The sequence below is a fragment of the Macaca fascicularis genome, chromosome 5 (assembly GCF_037993035.2).
Source record: "Macaca fascicularis isolate 582-1 chromosome 5, T2T-MFA8v1.1".
NCBI classification, from domain to species: Eukaryota; Metazoa; Chordata; class Mammalia; order Primates; family Cercopithecidae; genus Macaca; species Macaca fascicularis.
This window is the reverse complement of record NC_088379.1, coordinates 48,081,281-48,105,963: the sequence shown is the minus strand read 5'-3', so window position 1 is coordinate 48,105,963 and position 24,683 is coordinate 48,081,281. Positions and strand designations below refer to the sequence as shown.

At 37.6% G+C, this 24,683-nt stretch overlaps 1 protein-coding gene across 26 annotated transcripts in view; it reads left to right on the top strand.

The window, feature by feature from the left end:
• FRYL (FRY like transcription coactivator) overlaps positions 1–24,683 on the top strand; it is a 286,610-nt gene that overhangs the window by 250,880 nt on the left and 11,047 nt on the right. For 24 of the 26 annotated variants that reach the window (XM_074039758.1, XM_065544987.2, XM_065544990.2 and 21 more), the window contains 7 exons: positions 36–212; positions 4,135–4,338; positions 6,047–6,214; positions 18,166–18,413; positions 20,700–20,907; positions 22,392–22,541; positions 23,213–23,311. In XM_074039758.1, coding sequence (XP_073895859.1) covers positions 36–212; positions 4,135–4,338; positions 6,047–6,214; positions 18,166–18,413; positions 20,700–20,907; positions 22,392–22,541; positions 23,213–23,311 — 1,254 coding nt within the window. Of the gene's footprint in view, positions 1–35; positions 213–4,134; positions 4,339–6,046; positions 6,734–18,165; positions 18,414–20,699; positions 20,908–22,391; positions 22,542–23,212; positions 23,312–24,683 lie in introns of all 26 variants that reach the window. The other 2 variants (XR_012434819.1, XR_012434820.1) reach the window with 1 other exon arrangement.

Below are 24,683 nucleotides of genomic sequence, written 5' to 3'. Positions count from 1 at the left end.
CTTTTTTTTTTTTTTTTTTTTTTATCGTTCATCAGGTTGTATTTTCTTCTAATGAGGATTTAGAAGTCGGTGACCAACAGACTAGCCTAATTTCTACAACAGAAGACATAATTCAAGAGGAAGAAGTAGCTGTGGAAGATAATAGCAGTGAACAACAGTTTGGTGTTTTTAAGGATTTTGACTTTTTAGATGTTGAACTGGAAGATGCAGAGGTAAGGATGTGGGCTTTCTCTGTTAATATTTATAGAACAGTTGTATGAGAATTAAGGATTTGATCAGAGGATCTTATTGAGGTCAGTGTAAGGTCAAAAAGGTAAAAATCTCAATTAGGAACTAAATTTGATTACCACAATTAGTCAACAGCAGAATAAGTCTGAGATAAAAGAGAAACATTCCATTTTTCATCTTTATCTTTAAAAATATAAAATTAAAAAATGGATTTCTTCAAAATCATTTTCAGGGTATGCTTAGACTTAAATGTTTTGCATAATTTGTCTTATAAACTAATATGCAGCCAAATGGTAAAAATTTATATGAAAATTGATTAAGGACAACTTTAAAGAAAGTTGCACTTACCACTAAATTGACTATCACAAAGGGTTTGGCTTTCTAGAACTCTTCCCTTTGGCAAATGACTGAGATTCCTTCTTTGACATTCTGAATCACTTTCTTCTTTATGATGTAGGTAACTCTCTCAAATGCCTGATTTCATTTAATACTCAAAGCATTTCTCTTCTAAATTGATTGGTCTGGATTATATTATATTGGTAGTTATGTCAATTTGGATGCTTTCTAAATGGAATTTATAACTCAAAAAGTAGATTTATTAGCCCACAAAACTAGTTCAGAATTAGAGCTTATATTTAATAGATATGGTTCAATGAAGTTTCTGGCTGTTTATCTGCAGTTCTCTAGGCTCTCTGCTTCTCTGCAAGTGAGCTTGACCTCAGACAGCAGCAAAACAGTCATCATTGCTGGGTAATCTTAGCCCCACAAACAGCAGTGTTTGAAGGAAGTGAGGGTCACATCCAGAAATGCTCTCAGAAAAGTAAAGAAGTTGCTTTCGTAAATGCTCTTAGCAAACTTCTTGTCACATGTCATTGGCCCAAGTTAGGACACATGCTACTTTCTGAAACAACCACTCTGGTAAGTAGAATAGGATTGCCCTGATTGTCTTAGGCTATTAGAGATCCATTCCTGTAGCTGAGCTCAGTTCCCTAAACCACAGTCTCTTAACCCTGAAACTTTATATCAAATAGATTTTTTTTAAAATTCTTCATTTTAAAATTGCTACAAATATCTGTATGCAAGAAGACCAAAATGCTTTAATACCAAGTATCTATGTACCATATATTGATGTATCTTTTTCTGAAGAATCAAAACTCATTCATATAGCTCAAATACATTCAGCTCTCATATACATATACATATACTACTCATATACAGCTGATACACATCATCAACTCTCATATACATACACATATACAACTCATATACAGCTCATACACATTTATCAACTCTCATGTACATATACATATACAACTCATACAGCTCATACACATTTATCAACTCTCATGTACATATACGTATACAACTCATACACATTCATCTACTCTCATATATATATATATGCAACTCATATACAGCTCATACACATTCATCAGCTCTTCTTGTAGGGGTGTTTCCTTTGGCTATAATAGGTGAGGTGGAGGAATGAAATGTAATGCACTCTCCCATATCACACTGTTCATTGTCCATGGAAGACCAGTTTAAGGAAGTAAAGTTTCCCCTCCTCAACATGCCTCAGTACCCCCTGCAGATGTGAGGATGTGACCATGGTGCCTCTAAGTAATGCAAATGCCTTCATGTCAGCTTAGGAGCTGTGTAGGCTCCTATGGAATACTCCACCATTTACATTTTCCCAAAGACACAATTGTATAGGTTCACAGGAACTCAAGAACAAGTATTATTCAGCACCTTTCAGAGCAGAAGCCTTTAAACTTTTTTTGACACTAATCCACAGTTAATATATTTTGTATCACATCCAAGTATATATATCTTTAAAAATAAAAGTTTCAAGAATATGCATCCAAACTCACTGCTATGCATACTGATATTTTCTATTCTCTTCCTTTCCATTCTTTTTTTTTTTTTCCAAAAAGTGTATGTTACCACCCTAAAATTAGTTTCACACTCATCATTTGAAAAAATATATGGTAGGAAATAGAACAGACTTGCACAACCAAGTAACAGAGTGGAATAGGTTAAAGAGACCTGCTGCCCTACCTAAGACCAGGAGCATCTTCTAAACTCTTCTGTAGTTCTTTGCTTTTTTCAGTCCAGAATTTAGATTTCTAAAGGCAGGCTCTTGACATTTTTGTAATGGTAAGGTTATTTTTCTTTTTGTTTGCCTCTTTTTTGTTTAAAGAGAACTGTAAATGCTTTCAAGTTCAATCAGTGCTCTAAAATGTCAGTGGTAATAAATAAGGCTTTTAATAGAACCTTAGTCAGAACGAACTAAGGGTGTTCATTGTAGTTCTGTCTTTAATTCAAGTCACAGTAATCAGGGCTGGGGTGGAGCATGCTAATGTATCCCCATAATTAGGCCAAATCAGTGATACAAATTTTCTAAAACCTGGATGTAGTCTTGTTTAAAACATGGTAACAGGAAATACTTTGATTGCTACAAAACAAACTTAACCACTAATGAAAATTATAGTAAAATATCTCCTCATTTTGAAAGCCCACAGTGCATATTCGTTCACTCACCAAATATATATTGAGGGCCATTGCCATTATGTGTTTTGATACATAATAATATTTGAAATGATATGTTCTAAGGAGGGTGGTTTTCAAACTCTGACATGCAGAGCCCTAGGGCTTCCAAGATATCTTCAGAAACAGCAGGGACGGATTCAGAGACCCAATGGAACAACCTCCTGTACACCTTCAACCAGAGGAGCTCTGGTTTTCTTAGTTTTGCACCATTGAATTCCATCTAAAATTTCATTTGAAATAAGTATTCTTCTGCTTAAAAAAAAAAAAAAAAAAAAAAAAGATTTGAAAACTTCTAATCTGGACAATTCCTGTGTAAAGGCATACAGAAAAAAAAAACATATTTTGCTAGCCAGCTCAATATGGTTTGTTTTATCAGGGCCTAAGAAAAATTGTAAGGATTATATCCTTACAAAAGGAAGAGCAGCTTAGAATAACAGAAACATAACTTATATAAATCCTTAAGTGGGAGAAATTGAAATTTGTCATATTTCCTCTTGACCTTTTGAAATTGGCAACAGTTATGTTTTGTTGGCTGTGATCTTGATTTTAAATTATATTTTATAGCAAAAAATGACCATTGAATTTAGCCAGAGCCATCCTACCAACTAAAATAATTTGTGACCTTGTATGTTGTCAACTGCATGTGGGTATTTGAAGTCAGTTTTTGCATTGTACTAAGTATTAAACCTTTGTAAATCTTGAAGATTTTCTTAAAAGTTTGTGTTGCCAAAGTGTATCATAGAAATGTTGTTTTAAGTGTCTGTCTCTGACTTTTTCATAGCATATTTTGCATAAAAAAAGGTTTGAATCACATGTTGACTTTCTGCACAAAGCTTAATCCAGAGCTTGAATCAGTCTTTGGGTTTGAGAAATCACAAAGAGTTTGCCCCGAAAGTGTAGTGTATATTTAAATGTTTGTCTTCGTTTTTTTCTAATTCTGTGTGTTTTCCTTTTTGCTAACCAGGAGCTGCAGGTAAGTTGCAGCCTGGTGTTGTGTATTGTTTATTTGTTGTCATCTGTGATGTATTTGTCTTCTTTGTGGTCTCATTCATGTTTGTATATTAGAATAGAAATGACTTAGATAGTAGATTTAATTGGTCCCCAGTAATACAAGATAGAAAGTCAAGAAAATTATTTAGTTAAAACACGTTATCAACCAAATAATTTTGATCTTTTTAAATATAAATATTTGATGGTATGTTAACAGTTTAAAGAAATTGAAGGGCTGATTGAATCTCTGCTTTTAATGATGCATTAAGTATTTTTCATCTTGGTATATGTTTTTCTGGTATATTACATTTAGTACATTTAGAAGCATGTATTTAAGGTTTTAGAAATCGTGTCTTGCTTTTCCAGGGTGAAAGTATGGACAATTTCAACTGGGGAGTTCGCAGGCGCTCACTAGACAGTATTGACAAAGGGGACACTCCATCCCTCCAAGAGTACCAGTGCTCTAGTAGCACCCCCAGCCTGAACCTCACCAATCAGGAGGATACGGATGAGTCCTCAGAAGAAGAAGCGGCACTTACAGCAAGCCAGATACTCTCACGCACACAGATGGTATACAATTCACTTTTCTTACAGTGACAGTTGGTCTCATTTTCCTCTTAACTTCCAACTTCATAATGATTATTTCTTGATTTTCCAGTTTTCATTTCAGTGTGGGTGAAATGCACACACTGAAATGAATCTACAAGATTGCAGCAGTAATGGAGTACCGTGTTGTTATTCGTGACAGCACTAAACTTACTAGGTTGATACTGCACACCTGTTAGCTGCTAAAACGTAATTTCTCTTGCTTCTTTCCTAATCACAGTGAGTTGTTTTAGGCCCTATTAGAGGCCTTCAGTGATAACATACTTTTGGTATCAGTGTGAGCACTAACACCGTTTAATTCACTGCCTGCTTTTCTTTCCTAGTTAGTGTAGTGTGGAAAGACAGAGCACAAGTTTGGTCCCTTTCAAGATCAAGTAAACAGTGAGTGGAAAATGAAAGCTGCAAGAGTAGGCTGTTATTTCAGAAGAGTCAGGGTGCAAGAAAGCCAGGGGTAGGGTTGGAACTTGAAGATGGCACTGTAAAGAAGGAGAAGGCACATGGAATAGCTACCCTGGTACATGTAATAAGGAAGCAACCAGTGGAGACCAGGCACCAGCTATGGTTACACAGCTCTTACATGAATGCCTCCTTTTTTTATTCTTTAGGGACAGGGTCTCGCACCATCACCCAGGCTGGAGTGCAGTGGCGCAACCATAGCTCACTGCATTCTTAAACTCCCGGTCTCAAGTGATCCTCCTGCCTCAGCTTCTCAAGTAGCTAGGACTACAGGTGCACACCACATAGGCACAGCTAATTTTTAAAAATTTTTTGTAGAGATGGGGTCTTGCTATGTTGCCCAGGTTAGTCTTGAACTCCTGGCCTCAAGTGATCCTCCCGCCTTGGCCTCCCAAAGTGGCGGGATCACAGGCATGAGCCACCGCACTCAGCCACCTACCTTTAATTTAGATCCATTTGTTCCACTCGACCTGCTGGCAAAGTGCTGACAGTGATGTTGAATGGCAGGGCCTGAGCTGCTTTAGGCACAATGTCAAGTTGTCGGTTTGTAGTTGGCGTCCAGTCATCTCTCGTTTTTTTTACATCTCATTGGTGTCCCGTTTGTCTTTCCACTAACTGCCCCTCTCCCATTTAAGTGTTCAATGACCAACTGCTGCTAACAGCAGCAATAATATGTTACCACTTACTGACTGTCTACGATGCACCTGGCCCTGTTCAAGGTATTGTACATGTATTAGTCACCATAACTCTCCTCCCAGCACAAGGCAAGTATGGTTATTGCACATCTGCAGATTACATGTCTCAGGACACATAGCTAGTAAGTAGATTTGAATCAAGCAGTCTATCTCTAGTGCCCATTCACTTAACTGTTCCACATAAAGCTTGGTCCTCCATGAATGAATTTGAATTCAGCTCTAATATGAATTTCAGCTCAAGGTTATCATAGTTACATAGAGTTCTTCCACTTTGATAGTTTTTGTGTAGCAAAATTTAGCCCGTATTAATGCGTACTTAGTTCTACCGAGGGGTTAGCTGCTTACCCTAACAACACCCATTCTGGTATAGACTGGAAGGAAAGAAAGATGATTTTAAGAATCTCAGAAACTCTTTATAACGAAGCCCCTAAAATATTTTATGATAGAGAATGTTTCTTGTGGCTTTTGTGACCATCACTGACTCATAAATGAATTCCTCATTTTACTGTTTCTCTTTTTAGTTAAACAGTGATTCTGCCACTGATGAAACAATGCCAGACCATCCTGACTTACTTCTCCAGTCTCAAGATTCCATTGGCAGCATCACAACAGAAGAAATGCTTCAAATCAGGGATGAGACCCCAACTTTGGAGGCTTCTCTAGATAATGCTAACAGCCAGCTGCCTGAGGTGGGGAGAAATGCGGGCTGGTGCATGGCCAATCTGGGCTCTTTTTAGCACTCTTTTATAGCTCCCACTTTTCTTTCAAAAGAGTTTTGAAATTGATTTGTTTCCAGTATTTCTAACCTGTTGAGTTATTTTAAATGAAATAGTCAAATCTGATTTTTTCTTAAGTTGATAGATGAAGGAAATGACCTACAGGTTAAAAATAATCTTGAATGTTTTTAACGAGCAGTTTGCATTGCAAAACGTGGTGAGGTAATGTACAGACGCTTCTATGGGGTTGGCGAGCATCATCTATTGCTCTGTATTTTCTTAGAAGGACCACTTTGGGTTTTTTTTCTCTTTCTGCTTTGTGTTGGGTTTATGTGATTGGTGCTGTGATTGGGATTAAAACCTCAGGCCAGCTGTGTTAGCAGTTGTTAAATGAAATCTTTTAAAAAGACTTTGGAACCACTAGTATTGTGTTTTTTGGAAAGGCCTATGAGAAGTAAGCCAGATTTGAAGCTAATGACTGACCAAAAATAAGTAAGTATTAGTGTTTTTTTTTTAAGATTATTATACTTTAAAAAAATGTAATTGCTATAGCTCTGTCATATGTGCTTTTTTTATTCCTTGGTAAATATTAGGAAATGCTATATTTTGTCACTGTCCATCAAATTAATGTAGTTATTAAATCTAATCTAGGTAACATCTTACTATTTTTGTAAGGTGATAAAACACTGTCATGTTCTTGTTAGGCTGACTCTTGTACATATTTCAACTTTAACAGTAACCAGACGTATTTTGAAATGAAGGCATTTTGGCTTCCTTATTAGCAAGCCATCTTTAAAATGCTCATACTCATATGGCTAAGGTTTAGATAATTCAATTCAACAGATATTAATTGTGGTTTCAGTAGATGCCAGGCATTCAACTAGGTGCCAGAAAGAATAGGGCATGGATGGCCCTGTTGTCAGAGAACATTCTCTTGCTGTCTATTAAGGAAGACAGAGAAGGCTTTTAAAAAAAATTGCATTTCAAGTCAGGCACTGTGGCTCACTCCTGTAATCCCAGCACTTTGGGAGGCCGAGGCGGGTAGATCACGAGGTCAGGAGATCGAGACCATCTGGCCAGCATGGTGAAACTCCATCTCTACTAAAAATACAAAAATTAGCTGGGTGTGGTGATGCGTACCTGTTGTCCCAGCTACTCGGAAGACTGAGACAGGAAAATCGCTTGAACCCAGAAGGCAGAGGTTGCAGTGAGCTGAGATGTCACCATTGCACTCCAGCCTGGCAACAGTGCGAGACTGTGTCCCAAAAAAAAAAAAAACAAACAAAAACAAAATAGAGAGATCAAGACCATCCTGGCGAACATGGTGAAACCCCGTCTTTACTAAAAATACAAAAAAATTAGCTGGGCATGGTGGCATGCACCTGTATCGCTTGAATGTGGGAGGCAGAGGTTGCAGTGAGCTGAGATCACACCACTGCACTCCAGCCTGGCGACAGAATGAGACTCCGTCTCAAAAATTAAAAAAAAAGAAAAAAAGAAATTACATTTCAGTATGGAAAATTCAATAATAGGTTCAAGGCTTTATGAAAACTGAGAGAAAACTGATCAGCTGTGCACTGGGGGTGATGGTAAGAAAGGACAGGTTTCATGGCAACTGGGACATTCCAGGCAGAGGAACACAATGTAGAAAGGGATGGCAGTGTGAAATAGCATGGTATGTCTAGCTAAAAGCAGGAAATTGAGTATTTCCAGAGAATAAAATGGGAGGAGGAAGAGGAAGAGCAATAGGAGCGATGAATGGGATCCAAGACAGGAGAAGTCCTATATGCCACACTACAGACTTAGACTTTATCTTGAGGTAATAGACAGGAGAAGTCCTATATGCCACACTAAAGACTTAAGACTTTATCTGGAGATAACAGAAAGACATTCAAATTTTTATTATTTCAAGAGATACCTATTAAGTAACAAGCACTGTACCAGATACCAAGATGGACCCACATGGCATGTGAGCATTCATTTATGTGACCAATATCTACTGAGCCGCTACCTTGTGCTAGGCACTAGGCTAGGCATGGGGCCCATGGCAACTGTGACACAAACAAAGGCTTTTGGTTTTATGGAGCTTCATTCTAGTAGGAGAGACAGATAATAAGCAAGTAAAACAAAATATAAATAATATGTCAGAAAGTGCTTATCTTTTTCATCGTACTAAAAAAGTCTTAACAGTAATGTGGACTTGAGTGAAGGAGAAAGTTAGGGGTAGCATTTAAGGTGAAACCTAAATGACAAAAACCAGCCCACCCCTTGAAGCTTTGGAGGGAGAAGGTTCCAGGCAGGGGAAGCAGCAGTTTAAAAGGCCCTGATAATCTGAAGTACAGAAAACTGGCCAATGAGGCTGGAATGCAGTGAACAAGGAGAGGGGTGGGCCAAGGCGCTGTCATGACATGTGTCACAGGCCACACAGCAGGTAACCATCGAAGAAGAACATGATCTGATTATTTCTTAAAACTTTGGCCTTTTTTGTCAAAAATGGAAAGTAGGTTCTAGTCCCTGACAAATAAAGCTTGCAGTTAGGGATAATCACAGAAGGGTTGCAGCCTCATTGTTGTTATTGAAGTCTCTAAGGCACAGGCATTGAGGGTGGATTGGAGGAGATGAAGGAGCTGAGCTGGAAAAATATTAGCAAGAATTTAGCAGGGCCTGACTAAGGGCACAAACATGAGAAATGTTTACAGGAGAGAACTGACAGAATTTAGAGATGCATTTTAAATAGACTATATTCCTTTCAGTTGTTGGGAGGTTTATTAGTTATTAAGCCAAACTACAGTGCCTAGTTTGGATCACACCATACACCGTAACACCAGTGGATGAGAATGAAAGGGATATTTTGAAAGCATGGTATTTCATTTAGAAACAGTTCTACTGATACTAAAATTATCACCAAAAGAATGGCTATCCACAGGGAATATGACAGCCTTATATCTGTTGGATATATTGGCCTAATTTGTTTTTCTCTGTTTTGCCAAATAGTGTCAAATGACCCAAAATTGCCTCTTGTACCAAAAAAAAAAAAAAAAAAAAAAAAAAAAGTAGAAAAGCACCAAGATATTTAAGTAAAACCATAATTATTTTTAAAGCAAATTCTTAAGACAAAGAATATAATTAATTTTAATGGGTGAAATGTTTTGTGAATTAAAGGAATAAATCCACTCCTAAAAATGTTTATTTGAATTTCTTCCCTTAAATTATTTTAATATTGGAAAGATAAAATGGAGTAGACTAAAGCATCTCTTGTCATGACAAACTTTAGAGCTGGGTGTCCCTTTCTTCTCCGTAATAGACACATGTTACACTCTGATCTCAAGAGGGGATTAAGTTCTTCACTTGTATTTACTCACAGAGGGTTTCTTTTATTATTTATGATAGCTTCGAATCCAACTCATGGATGACAAATTATTCCTTATAGGAAAGAAATCTCTGTAACAAAGCATGTGTGCATGTGTCATTGTCTAATAAGGTGAAGTACAAGAAAATTTGATTTCTCATAATCTACATATAAACAATGGAATCCATTTTATCAGCCCCAAAAGTACTTTCTTCATTACATGTAGGCATTACTAGAAAATTTCATTGTATATTATATGATACTAACTACAGATAAAATATCATCTTGAAATTATTATTCAAGAAAAAATGACAATCCACTGCAAGTGTGAACTAATGAAAAGTGAGGGCATCGAACTAAGTTTAGGTTGAGATAACACTATGTTCGTGTTGATGTAGAAGGAAAAATTCATGCCAATAAATATTCTAGGTATAGAAATGTCTCTAATACTGTCACATAAATTATCTTCCCAAATAATGACAAATTTTTTTTAGAAAATTCATCTGGAAACCTTAGGGTATATTGAATATAAACTGGTGGAAGAATTAAGAAATAATTGTACTATATTATATTCAATGCTAAAGACAAGACTCAGAGTTTGCTGCTTTCCATGCTTAACTAAATCCAGACCACTTTGTGTTTTTATGGCATATTTCTATGCCTTTGATATCTTCTAATCACTTTCCCTGCAATACCATCCCTACCTCATATTTGTCAAAACATGCTGTTTCCTCCAAGGAGACTCACCTCAGTTGCCTCAACCAGATGTGAGCTTTCCCATCATTGAGTACCAGCACCCATTTGTATGTTGCTGATAGTACTTGCCTTACATTTACCATTACTCTGGTATATGTTATTGTCATTCACTTATTAGCCTAACCCGGTTATCAGATTATAAACTAATTGCAGTTAGGAATTATTTATACCAGAGCACTCAGCCCAGAATCTAGTCAAAATCCTTCATTTTATAGATGAGTTTTACATATGAATAAGGCCCAGGCTAGTGTAGGGTCATAGGCTCTGACTTTCTCTTACTTTTCTTATTTTGGAAGGAAATTCTATTTTTATCCATGAAAAAGAGATAAGAAGCTACTCTACAGCTGAGAAGTAACATAGGTCCAAATACTCAAAAGAAGCTGATCTTTATTCCTAAAACTATGACCATTAGTACTTATTTTCTAATTGATTAATAAACTAAAAACTAGTGTTGATACTATCATCATATATGCTTTGAAGGTGTTTTCATTTTTTAATAGTAGCAGCTCATTGAGCCTCTACCACTTCTGTATCACATAGCAACATTGTTTCAGTAATATTACAGTAGATAGAAAGGGCACACCACAGGTATGCTTTATAACATATTTTCGTTATTGTTTACTTCAAATTAGGAGAATATACTCTTTTTTGATAATGAGCTTGTAATAGTTTAATTTTCAAAAGTATAATTATCTAAAATGTCCTAATGTCTTCTGAACTGTAGCTCAGTGATGAAACTTTATCAATACTCAAAGCCAAAATGAGGTCTTATAGTAAAGCCACCCTAGTTGTCTGGGTTCGGCATCCTTCTGATTGGTCAGTACCTATTCCTGCTGTATGGCAGCCCCACAGACCAGTGGGTTAATTACTTTGAGTCATCTCCCCTACTTATATCCAGAATATAATGTGTTCCAGTGTAATGAAAGAAATGACATTTCAAACAGGAGACAATTTATACTAACAATACAACGTTGTACTTGTGTAGAGTTAGAGCATATATGAGAGAAGATATTGTACCAAAGCACATACTTCTTTTTTTTTTTTAATTTATTTATTTTTTATTATACTTTAAATTCTAGGGTACATGTGCACAACGTGCAGGTTTGTTACATATGTATACATGTGCCATGTTGGCATGCTACATCCATTAACTCATCATTTACATTAGGTATATCTCCTAATGCTATCCCTCCCCCCACCCCACCCCGCAAAAGGCCCCAGTGTGTGAGGTTCCCCTTCCTGTGTCCAAGTGTTCTCATTGTTCAGTTCTCACCTATGAGTGAGAATATGCGGTGTTTAGTTTTCTGTTCTTGCAATAGTTTGCCGAGAATGATGGTTTCCAGCTGCATCGATGTCCCTACAAAGGACATGAACTCATCCTTTTTTATGGCTGCATTGTATTCCATGATGTATATGTGCCACATTTTCTTAATCCAGTCTGTCATTGATGGACATTTGGGTTGGTTCCAAGTCTTTGCTATTGTGAATAGTGCCACAAGAAACATACCTGTGCATGCATCTTTGTGACAGCATGATTTATACCCCTTTGGGTATATACCCAGTAATGGAATGGCTGGGTCATATGGTATTTATAGTTCTAGATCCTTGAGGAATCGCCACACTGTCTTCCACAATGGTTGAACTAGTTTACAATCACACCAACAGTGTAAAGGTGTTCCTATTTCTCCACATCCTCTCCAACACCTGTTGTTTCCTGACTTTTTAATGATTGCCATTCTAACTGGTGTGAGATGGTATCTCATTGTGGTTTTGATTTACATTTCTCTGATGGCAAGTGATGATGAGCATTTTTTCATGTGTCTGTGGGCTGCATAAATGTCTTCTTTTGAGAAGTGTCTGTTCATATCCTTTGCCCACTTTTTGATGGAGTTGTTTGATTTTTTTTCTTGTAAATTTGTTTGAGTTCTTTGTAGGTTCTGGATATTAGCCTTTTGTCAGATGAGTAGATTGCAAAAATTTTCTCCCATTCTGTAGGTTGCCTGTTCACTCTGATGGTAGTTTCTTTTGCTGTGCAGAAGCTCTTTAGTTTGATTAGATCCCATTTGTCAATTTTGGCTTCTGTTGCCATTGCTTTTGGTGTTTTAGACAGGAAGTCCTTGCCCGTACCTATGTCCTGAATGGTATTGCCTAGGTTTTCTTCTAGGGTTTTTATGGTTTTAGGTTTAACATTTAAGTCTCTAATCCATCTTGAATTAATTTTTGTATAAGGTGTAAGGAGGGGATCCAGTTTCAGCTTTCTACATGTGGCTAGCCAGTTTTCCCAGCACCATTTATTAAATAGGGAATCCTTTCCCCATTTCTTGATTTTCTCAGGTTTGTCAAAGATCAGATGGTTGTAGATGTGTGGTATTATTTCTGAGGGTTCTGTTCTGTTCCATTGGTCTATATCTCTGTTTTGGTAGCAGTACCATGCTGTTTTGGTTACTGTAGCCTTGTGGTATAGTTTGAAGTCAGTTAGCGTGATGCCTCCAGCTTTGTTCTTTTGGCTTAGGGTTGTCTTGGCACTGCGGGCTCTTTTTTGGTTCCATATGAACTTTAAAGCAGTTTTTTCCAATTCTGTGAAGAAAGTAATTGGTAGCTTAATGAGGATGGCATTGAATCTATAAATTACCTTGGGCAGTATGGCCATTTTCATGATACTGATTCTTCCTATCCATGAGAATGGAATGTTGTTCCATTTGTTTGTGTCCTCCTTTATTTCATTGAGCAGTGGTTTGTAGTGCTCCTTGAAGAGGTCTTTCACATCCCTTGTAAGTTGGATTCCTAGGTATTTTATTCTCTTTGAAGCAGTTGTGAATGGAAGTTCAGTCATGATGTGGCTCTCTGTCTGTTACTGGTGTATAAGAATGCTTGTGATTTTTGCACATTAATTTTCTATGCTGAGACTTTACTGAAGTTGCTTATCAGCTTAAGGAGATTTTGGGCTGAGACAATGGGGTTTTCTAAATATACAATCCTGTCATTGCAAACAGGGACAATTTGACTTCCTCTTTTCCTAATTGAATACCCTCTATTTCTTTCTCCTGCCTGATTGCTCTGGCCAGAACTTCCAACACTATGTTGAATAGGAGTGGTGAGAGAGGGCATCCCTGGCTTGTGCCAGTTTTCAAAGGGAATGCTTCCAATTTATGCCCATTCAGTATGATATTGGCAGTGGGTTTGTCATAAATAGCTCTTATTATTTTGACATACATTCCATCAATACCAAATTTATTGAGAGTTTTTAGCATGAAGGGCTGTTGAATTTTGTCAAAGGCAAAATTTGCATTTTCTGCATCTATTGAGAGAATCATGTGGTTTTTGTCTTTGATTCTGTTTATATGCTGGATTACGTTTATTGATTTGCATATGTTGAACCAGCCTTGCATCGCAGGGATGAAGCCCACTTGATCATGGTGGATAAGCTTTTTGATGTGCTGCTGGATTCGGTTTGCCAGTATTTTATTGAGGATTTTTGCATTAATGTTCATCAAGGATGTTGGTCTAAAATTCTCTTTTTTTGTTGTGTCTCTGCCAGGCTTTGGTATCAGGATGATGCTGGCCTGATATAATGAGTAAGGGAGGATTCCCTCTTTTTCTATTGATGGGAATAGTTTCAGAAGGAATGGTACCAGCTCCTCCTTGTACCTCCAGTAGAATTCAGCTGTGAATCCATCTGGTCCTGAACTCTTTTTGGTGGGTAGGCTATTAATTATTGCCTCAATTTCAGAGCCTCCTATTTGTCTCTTCAGGGATTCAACCTCTTCTTGGTTTAATCTTGAGAGAGTGTAAGTGTCCAGGAAATTATCCATTTCTTCTAGCTTTTCTAGTTTATTGGCATAGAGGTGTTTATAGTATTCTCTGATGGTAGTTTGTATTTCTGTGGGGTTGGTGGTGATATCCCCTTTATCATTTTTTGTTGCGTCTATTTCATTCTTCTCTCTTTTCTTTTTTATTAGTCTTGCTAGCGGTCTATCAATTTTGTTGATCTTTTCAAAAAACCAGCTCCTGGATTCATTGATTTTTTGGAGGGTTTTTTGTGTCTCTATCTCCTTCAGTTCTGCTCTGATCTTAGTTATTTCTTGCTTTCTGCTAGCTTTGGAATGTGTTTGCTCTTGCTTCTCTAGTTCTTTTAATTGTGATGTTAGGGTGTCAATTTTAGATCTTTCCTGCTTTCTCTTGTGGGCATTTAGTGCTATAAATTTCCCTCACATTTAAAGCACAGTGTGTACTGCTTTAAATGTGTCCCAGAGATTCTGGTATGTTGTATCTTTGTTCTCATTGGTTTCAAAGAACATCTTTATTTCTGCCTTCATTTCGTTATGTACCCAGTAGTCATTCAGGAGCAGGTTGTTCTGTTTCCATGTAGTTGAGCAGTTTTGATTGAGTTTCTTAGTCCTGAGTTCTAGTTTGATTGCACTGTGGTCAGAGAGACACTTGGTTATAATTTCTGTTCTTTTACATTTGCTGAGGAGTGCTTTACTTCCAACTATGTGGTCAATTTTGGAATAAGTGTGATGTGGTGCTGAGAAGAATGTATATTCTGTTGATTTGGGGTGGAGAGTTCTGTAGATGTCCATTAGGTCCATGTGGTACAGAGTTGAGTTCAATTCCTGGACATCCTTGTTAACTTTCTGTCTCATTGATCTGTCTAATGTTGACAGTGGGGTGTTAAAGTTTCCCATTATTACTGTATGGGAGTCGAAGTCTCTTTGTAAGTCTCTAAGGACTTGCTTTATGAATCTGGGTGCTCCTGTGTTGGGTGCATATATATTCAGGATAGTTAGCTCTTCCTGATGAATTGATCCCTTTACCATTATGTAATGGCCTTCTTTGTCTCTTTTGATCTTTGATGGTTTAAAGTCTGTTTTATCAGAGACTAGGATTGCAACCCCTGCTTTTTTTTGTTTCCCATTTGCTTGGTAGATCTTCCGCCATCCCTTTATTTTGAGCCTATGTGTGTCTCTGCATGTGAGATGGGTCTCCTGAATACAGCAAACTGATGGGTCTTGACTCTTTATCCAATTTGCCAGTCTATGTCTTTTAATTGGACCACTTAGTCCATTTACATTTAAGGTTAATATTGTTATGTGTGAAGTTGATCCTGTCATTATGATGTTAGCTGGTTATTTTGCTAACTAGTTGATGCAGTTTCTTCCTAGCCTCAATGGACTTTACATTTTGACATGTTTTTGCAATGGCTGGTACCTGTTGTTCCTTTCCATGTTTAGTGCTTCCTTCAGGATCTCTTGTAGGGCAGGCCTAGTGGTGACAAAATCTCTAAGCATTTGTTTGTCTGTAAAGGATTTTATTTCTCCTTCACTTGTGAAACTTAGTTTGGCTGGATATGATATTCTGGGTGAAAATTCTTTTCTTTAACAATGTTGAATATTGACTCCCCACTCTCTTCTGGCTTGGAGAGTTTCTGCCATGAGATCTGCTATTAGTCTGATGGGCTTCCCTTTGTGGGTAACCCGACCTTTCTCTCTGGCTGCCCTTAAGATTTTTTCCTTCATTTCAACATTGGTGAATCTGACAATTATGTGTCTTGGAGTTGCTCTTCTTGAGGATTATCTTTGTGGCGTTCTCTGTATTTCCTGAATTTGAATGTTGGCCTGCCTTACTAGGTTGGGGAAGTTCTCCTGGATGATATCCTGCACAGTGTTTTCCAACTTGGTTCTATTTTCCCCGTCACTTTCAGGCACACCAGTCAGACGTAGATTTGGTCTTTTCACATGGTCCCATATTTCTTGAAGGCTTTGTTCATTTCTTTTTACTCTTTTTTCTCTACACTTCTCGCTTCATTTCATTCATTTGATCTTCAATCGCTGATACCCTTTCTTCCAGTTGATCATGTCGGTTACTGAAGCTTGTGCATTTGTCACATAGTTCTTGTGCCATGGTTTTCAGCTCTTATCAGGTCATTTAAGGACTTCTTTACATTGGTTATTCTAGTTAGCCATTCGTCTAATCTTTTTTCAAGGTTTTTAGCTTCTTTGTGATGGGTTCGAACTTCCTTCTTTACCTCGGAGAAGTTTGATCATCTGAAGCCTTCTTCTCTCAACTCGTCAAAGTCATTCTCCATCCAGCTTTGATCCATTGCCGGGGAGGAGCTGTGTTCCTTTGGAGGGAGAGAGGTGCTCTGATTTTTAGAATTTTCAGCTTTTCTGCTCTGTTTTTTTCCCATCTTTGTGGTTTTATCTACCTTTGGTCTTTGATGATGGTGACGTACAGATGGGGTTTTGGTGTGGATGTCCTTTCTGTTTGTTAGTTTTCCTTCTAACAGTCAGGACCCTCAGCTGCAGGTCTGGTGGAGTTTGCTGGAGGTCCACTCCAGACCCTGTTTGCCTGGGTATCCAGCAGGGGAGACTGCAGAATAGTGAATATTACTGAACAGCAAATGTTGCTGCCTGATCCTTCCTCTGAAAGCTTCGTCTCAGAGGGGTACCCAGCCGTGTGAGGTGTCAGTCTGCGCCTACTAGGGGGTGCCTCCTGGTTAGGCTACTCGGGGGTCAGGGACCCACTTGAGGAGGCAGTCTGTCCGTTCTCAGATCTCAAACTCCATGCTGGGAGAACCACTACTCTCTTCAAAGCTGTCAGACAGGGACATTTAAATCTGCAGAGGTTTCTGCTGCCTTTTGTTTGGGTATGCCCTGTCCACAGAGGTGGAGTCTACAGAGGCAGGCAGGCCTCCTTGAGCTGCAGTGGGCTCCACCCATTTGAGCTTGGAGACTGCTTTGTTTACCTACTCAAGCCTCAGCAATGGTGGGCGCCCCTCCCCCAGCCTCGCTGCCACCTTTCAGTTAGATCTCAGACTGCTGTGCTAGCACTGAGGGAGGCCCCATGGGCATGGGACCCTCTGAGCCAGGCACGGGATATAATCTCCTGGTGTGCCGTTTGCTAAGTCCCTTGGAAGAGTGCAGTATTAGGGTGGGAGTGACCCAATTTTCCAGGTGCTGTGTATCATAGTTTCCCTTGGCTGGGAAAGGGAATTCCCTTACCCCTTGTGCTTCCTGGGTGAGGCAATGCCTCGCCCTGCTTCGGCTCTCACTTGGCGGGCTGTATCCACTGTCCTGCACCCACTGTCCAACACACCCTAGTGAGATGAACCCGGTACCTCAGTTGGAAATGCAGAAATCACCCATCTTCTGTGTCGCTCACGTTGGGAGCTGTAGCCTGGAGCTGTTCCTATTTGGCCATCTTGGACCAAAGTGCGTATTTCTAAGTAAACACCTAAATCCTATTACTGAAGAGAAAAGAAAAAGTCTTCAATATTTCTATACAATAATAGGTGATATATTTTAATTTCAAAATATTTTAAACCTATGACCGTTAAAAAAGTTTATAACTGGTTCAAAAACTGTAAAAGTGGCCGGGTACAGTGGGTCACACCTGTAATCCCAGCACTTTGGGAGGCCAAGGCGGGTGAATCATGAGGTGAAGAGATCGAGACCATCCTGGCTAACATGGTGAAACCCTATCTCTACTAAAAAATACAAAAAAAAAAATTAGCTGGGTGTGGTGTCATGTGCCTGTAGTCCTTACTGCTTGGGTGGCTGAGGCAGGAGAATCGCTTGAACCTGAGAGGCAGAGATTGCAGTGAGCCGAGATCACGCCATTGCACTCCAGCGGGAGTGACAGAGCAAGACTCTGTTTCAATAAAATACATATACATATATGTATTTATACATATAGTTAGACTGTATAAATGAACACCACTTAATAAAACAGACTTAGATGGATGGCAATACTTATTTATTGTGTTGTAAAATTCTTTTTTATGTTTTTATAGTTCACTAAAAATATGATTGTTTTGTAGGATACAAGTTCAGTATTAAAGGAAGAACATGTTACAACCTTTGGAGATGAAGGGTCCTATATAATTCAAGAACAGCAGGATTCTCTTGTGTGTCAAGGAATTCTTGATTTAGAAGAAACTGAAATGCCGGAGCCTCTAGCTCCTGAAAGCTACCCTGAGTCAATCTGCGAAGAGGATGTTACCTTAGCTCTGAAAGAGCTAGATGAAAGATGTGAAGAAGAAGAAGCAGATTTCTCCGGACTGTCTAGGTGAGAATACAGTATCATAAACACCATAGTGAGGTGATAATCTCTCCCCCATTCCTTCCAAAGAGTGCCCCTGTATTCCAGTTTACTTACTTTCATTTCTTTGTGCGTTTCAGTCTGTAATCATACTTTGTGTGTTTTAGTCTAGAATCATACTATCTTCATTTTTAAAGATAGAATGAATGCCTTACTCTAATGGGATATTTCTTCGATTATGGACATTCCCATAAAGAAAAACAATTAGACCATTTTCAAAGCATAGTAAGTGGTATTCCACATTTAGAAGCACACCAAATATCTATTTTGGCATGCTAGATGGCCAAATGTTAAAATCAATATTGGAATGAACTTCTGTGATACCAGAATTTAAATCTAAAATATATCCAAAAAGTTGTTTTTACAGTTTCATGATCAGTGGTCATATTTTTTAAGTTTTATTTCTATTATAGGCAGATTATTTCTTAGATGCTAGATTGCTCCTTTTAAATGTTTATGCTCCATACATTAAAAACGTATTACCAAAAAGTATGAAGAATTCTCAAATGGAACTTTTTCTTTACTCATGGACTAACTTGAATAATCAATTATTTATAGTTTTTAAGGGAAATTTTGGTGGCTGTTATGAAACTCATATACCAAATAATTCTGTAACACATAGAATTAGAATATCCACTATTTAAATTTCATAAATATTTGTGGTTCAATATTATGTTTTTTATAAAGGTATCTAACTTCATGCACTCTGTGCGTGTATCTATTTCCCCATTCAACAATTTGAGCTCCTGGATAAATGTTTTTATATAAAATTAATATTTAATAATCAGCAAGTATTTCAGAATTTTACTTTTACAATAAAAATTACACCTTTATACTTCATGTGATAATAGAGTTTTAACATATACAACACATTGGAGATTTTTTTTTACCGTCAACATATGAAGAATACTTACCTATATTTGAAAATATATAATCAGATATTAACAATAAATCTTAGTGATACACCTTTTTCATATTACTGATTTGAATATGGCAGTAGCCCATGCAACCATTCAATCATTAATCATGCACAAGTTCAGGAATGCCAGAAACGATGCTATTCAGCTAGTTGGCTTTCTAAAAGGCTGAAGCCAAACAGTCGACTTTGGCCAACTACTGCAGCTGAAATAGAATGGAGCATTCCTACTAAGCAAACAGGTTATCTACTCTAGCTTATAGTATACGTGTTAAAATCAGTCACCACAGTGACAGTTTTAAAATTAACCTTTTTGAGGTCTCATTTGTTTTCACTTCAGATGTCTGCTTTATTTTGATGGTTTTCTCCAGTCTTTACTTGGGTCCCTCTCTTCCATATGCATTGCTCCAAAATTTCGATAAAGCCTTATAGAACCAGCTTGTAATGCGAAACATTCAATCTTAAGACCTTGAATAACACATGTCTTTTTTATGGAGTGTCAGACTCAAATATTTCTTCATATTTATGGCCGAGAGTTGTAGAATGTCCAACCCAAATATATCTTCATCTTTTTCCATTGTTCCGTTTTGGTTTGTATAATCTGACTTTTGGGATTATAAATTATTTGAAGGAAATGGCCAGGTCTTATGTTTCTTTGGATTCCAATCTATTATTGGCCATATTGCTAGGAACATAGTATGTGCTTATGAAATAACTGAGCTAGCTATGTGTTTCCTGGCTAATAGTAATTGGACCCGTAGTCCTGGGTTCAAATTCTGGCCCTGTCATTTCTTACCCAGTAACTAGACATATTATTTAACCTTACTGAACTTTTTGTTTCATCTTTAAAATCAAGATAATAATAGAACCTAATCCTCATGTAGTTGCAAAGACTGAATGAAATTATCCATATAAGGCACCTAACATAGCCCTTAACACAAAAGATCATGATCAAAACTTTAAAAATATTATCACCAATGTGAGGCTGTTCAAATAAAAGCCTCCAAAATTGACCATTGAAAATGAAAACATTCTCATTGGTATTATTCATAGAAGTTACTAAAATTAATCCATAGTGGTGGCACATTATAGGACTTGGGTTATTTTAAGGTAGTTGCTTGAAATTAGAGTTCTAATTCTAAAAATGCTAACTAGAAAGAACAGGAATTCACTTATTCACACTTTCTTACAAGATTTAGGTGGTTGTACATTTTCTAAATCAGTGTGTATATATGAATAAAAATAACCTGTCAAATGACTTAAGCTGTCTTACGTGATTGAGCCTATTCTTTTTTTCTGAGATAGTGTTATGATATTTGTGATATCTGTGTTAACAGTCAAGACGAAGAAGAGCAAGATGGTTTTCCAGAAGTACAGACGTCGCCTCTGCCATCACCATTTCTTTCTGCCATCATAGCCGCCTTTCAGCCCGTGGCATATGATGATGAAGAGGAAGCCTGGCGCTGCCACGTCAATCAGATGCTGTCTGACACCGACGGGTCCTCTGCAGTGTTTACTTTTCATGTGTTTTCTAGGCTTTTTCAGGTCAGTGAGGTTCAGGGTTTCTGAATTTATATTATAGTTACCTATTCAAGTTACAGTTTTTCTTCTAAAATCAGCATCTCCAATTTTAATATTCCTACCAGTTTTCTTTAATAATTTTTTTTTTCTAAGCTAGTAGTATTACTTACATTGACACTGTGACATTGTGGTACTGCTGGTACATTATACAATGACTGGTACAGATTTCTCCCTTAAGGCAATTAGAATAAAACTTCAAAACAACATCTGATATGTTTTCTGCAGTATGCTTAGGCACTATCAGGATACCAAAGAAATAAAGGCCTAAGCTCTGCCTTCAGGGAGCTTACAGTTAATATATCATAAATCAGTTTATAATCAAGGGTTAAAGTAATGGACACTTTTATGACTCTGTGAGGACCTTAAAAGTTTTAGCTGTTAAGGTTGCTTCCTCCCCAACAATGACGATAATATAAGCTAAAATTTATTGACTACCCACTACGTGCTAGGCACTGTGCTAAATGGCTTTATAGTAAGTGTTCTCACACCACAACTATCGAATGTAGATTTGATTTTTAGCATTCAGTGGAGAGGGAAACTAAGGTACAGAAAAATGCCACCATTTAAGTTATATCCTCTGAACTATCTACTACCTTTCCTCCCTTTTCTCCTCCCAAATTTTGCCCATCTTGGAAGACTCCGCTAAATACATTTTCTTACCAAAGCTTTCCCAACCACTCCAACCTCCAGTCTCTCTCTCCTGGAAGTTCTTTAGCACTCATTAACGGGAGCGCTTATTTAATTCTGTACTTACTGCATCACTACTTGGTTTTTCTACTCATATTCTTACTGATGTTGTAAGTTTCATGATGGCTGAAAGTGTGGATTTATGCTTTTTATTTTAATCATAATGCCACCTAACAGTGCAACACATATATAAGTAGGTATACTTTAACCATTGATACTACTGATAATGTAGTCTAATTGATTGACTTACTGTGAGTCAGGCATTGTCTGTTTTATGGAAATGAATATTCTTGGACTTGGAGAAAATATTACTCTTAATACATTTTTTATGACTTTACCTAAAGTTAAGCCAGATGGCAGCCCATAGTCAAGAATAGTAAACTACATTTACTGAAAGTTTCTTTCAGGTAATAACTTTTGATGAACAACTTCCTCAAGACAGGCAAAGACTTTGATTGCTAAGAATGTACAGCATGCATCCATCTGTCTGCTTCTGATGAAAAAATCTCAGGAATAGGGAGATGACTGGCATATAGCATTAATTTTTTCAGTAATATTATTTTGTAAATTTTTGTTTCTTTTTAGAAATTAATATGTTTCCTAAGGAAATACCTAAAAATATGGATTTACAGATCAATGGTTAAAATTCTATATATCATTATAATTTTAAAATAAAAGTCTACCCTATTATGCTTCTTTACTTTTAAAGGTAAAAAAAGGCTTTCTTATGAAACACCAAACTCTTTTGCTTTTCCCCATAGACAATTCAAAGAAAGTTTGGAGAAATAACTAATGAGGCAGTCAGCTTTCTTGGTGAGAGTCTGCAACGCATTGGTACCAAATTTAAAAGCTCCTTGGAAGTGATGATGATATGTTCAGAATGCCCAACAGTCTTTGTGGATGCTGAAACAGTAAGTTTTTACATGCACATTTATTATAAAGACTACATTTGAATGGCATCATTCAGTAAGTCGTCTTTTTTTTCTAAGTAATTCTGAATTTTATGGTATAAAGGTTCAGATTTTCAACAGGATTATAAATATTTGGCAAAGTACAATTCTGGTATATTAGATGCAGCAACTTGTGACTATTTCTGATTCTGACTCCTTCCTGCCCTTACCCTCCACAGAGTCCTAGATGGGAAAGCTAAAAAGTCATGCTCTAGAGATGGGTAATTTTTTTATTCTTAAATAAAAATGCGTAGGAGATACCTAAACCTCCCCCCGTGAAATACTCAGGCCTCCTGGTTCATTTCCTGATTTATTTCCAAGCACACTTCTAGATTATATATTAAGGTATTTAAAGAACTAAGGTTTAAAAATCTTCAAGGTTGAGGTGTGTACTGGTCTTGCCTGACGTCTTTGAAAACACTTGAGGATGTCCTTCCTGAGACTTCTGAAGTCCCACTGCACTCCTACTCTGTTCCAGTGAGAGCTCAGCTCTTAGTAGGGGACAGAGTAGAGTAAGAGAATATCCAAAAACCAACTAATAGGTATTCCATAACTGAAAAGTCTCATGATTTTGTGAGTCTCGTGATTTCAATCAGAAATGGTAACCTGGGTCAATATTTCTGATTTCACAGCTGATGTCATGTGGTTTGCTGGAAACCCTCAAGTTTGGTGTTTTGGAGTTGCAAGAACACCTGGATACATACAATGCCAAAAGAGAAGCCACTGAGCAGGTCAGTCTCTTTTTACCATATGTGAAAAGTGGTTTGCTCTTGACACTGGAAGGGTAATCCTGGCAGCAGAATAGCCCAGACAGAAAAGAAGACTTCTTAGCACCTGCCTCAGGGTTTTCCTGAGAGCAGCAGGTTCTTTGAGCTCTCTATCCAGCGAATTCCTACCTTTGGCTTTTAAAAATCAGCTCTCTAACAGCACAATGGAAAACCATAGCTTTGTAAAAAGCTCTGTGGAGACTATATTGCTGCTGTCAACATTCCAAGTGGGGAAATTGAAGCAGTATTTCTCAGTGCATTAGAGAATTGTGGTCTAGGAAATCCACAACCTCTGACAAAGCTATGATCTTTTTCCCATGATGTGTACATGTACATGGGCAAGCAATGGGAGAAAAAAGCATTAGATAATCACCTCCTAAGAAAGGCCTCTTCAAGTCCAATCTGGCATCGAAAACAGAGTAGCTCTGTTCCTTCCCTAAGAGTAAATCCAGCACGTTTTCAATTGGGAGGGGCAGAAGAACAAAAAATAGTTTCTCTCTTTCACACAAACTGCATACAGTAGGCAATTATTTTTCTAGGAGATGGGTCTTTCATTAATAAGTAGTAAATATCTATGACATGTATAGGCCTATGAAAAATGAAGTGTGTGGTGGTATCTCATGGTACTATTTTGCATTTCCCTGATGACTAATGTTTGAGCTCCTTTTCAAATGGATCTCATTTAAGATGTTTTGTGAATTGTGGCTTCAAGTACGTTGTTCATTTTTGTAAATGGGTTGGGTTTTTCTTATTGATTTGTAGGGGCTTTTTATCCTAAATGGATATATCCTCTTTTGGATATATGTATTGCAAAGATTATTCCTTCTCTGTGGCTAGCAGTTTTGCTATCTTAGTAGCATTTTTTGATGAACAGAAGTTTTTAATTTTAATAAGTCCAGGTTATTGGCCTTTTCCATCATGGTTATGGTTTTTGTATCTTCAGAAATCATTGCCTACTAGAAGCAAAGGTAGATTGTTAAAATACTGGTCCCAATGAATCATGCTTCTCTGTGGCCACACCCCTTTGCAATGTGACTTTCCTGTTCTTCCCATGAAGAGACAGAGTCCACCATTTCACCATCTCTTAAATTGGGATGGCCTTGTGATTTGCTCTAACCAATCAAGTTCAGAAGCAATGCTGTGTAACTTCCAAGACTAGTCCTGAAGTGGTCTTTTGTGGCTTCTGCTTTTGCCATCATACTGGTCAGAGTGCAAACTGGGATAAACTCTGGGAAACTATTTGACCTCTAGCCTGCTGGAAGATGAGGCCATGTAGGGGAGAACAGAGGCATTCCAGTTGACAGCCAGTGTGCAAGACATGAGTGAAGCCAACTTG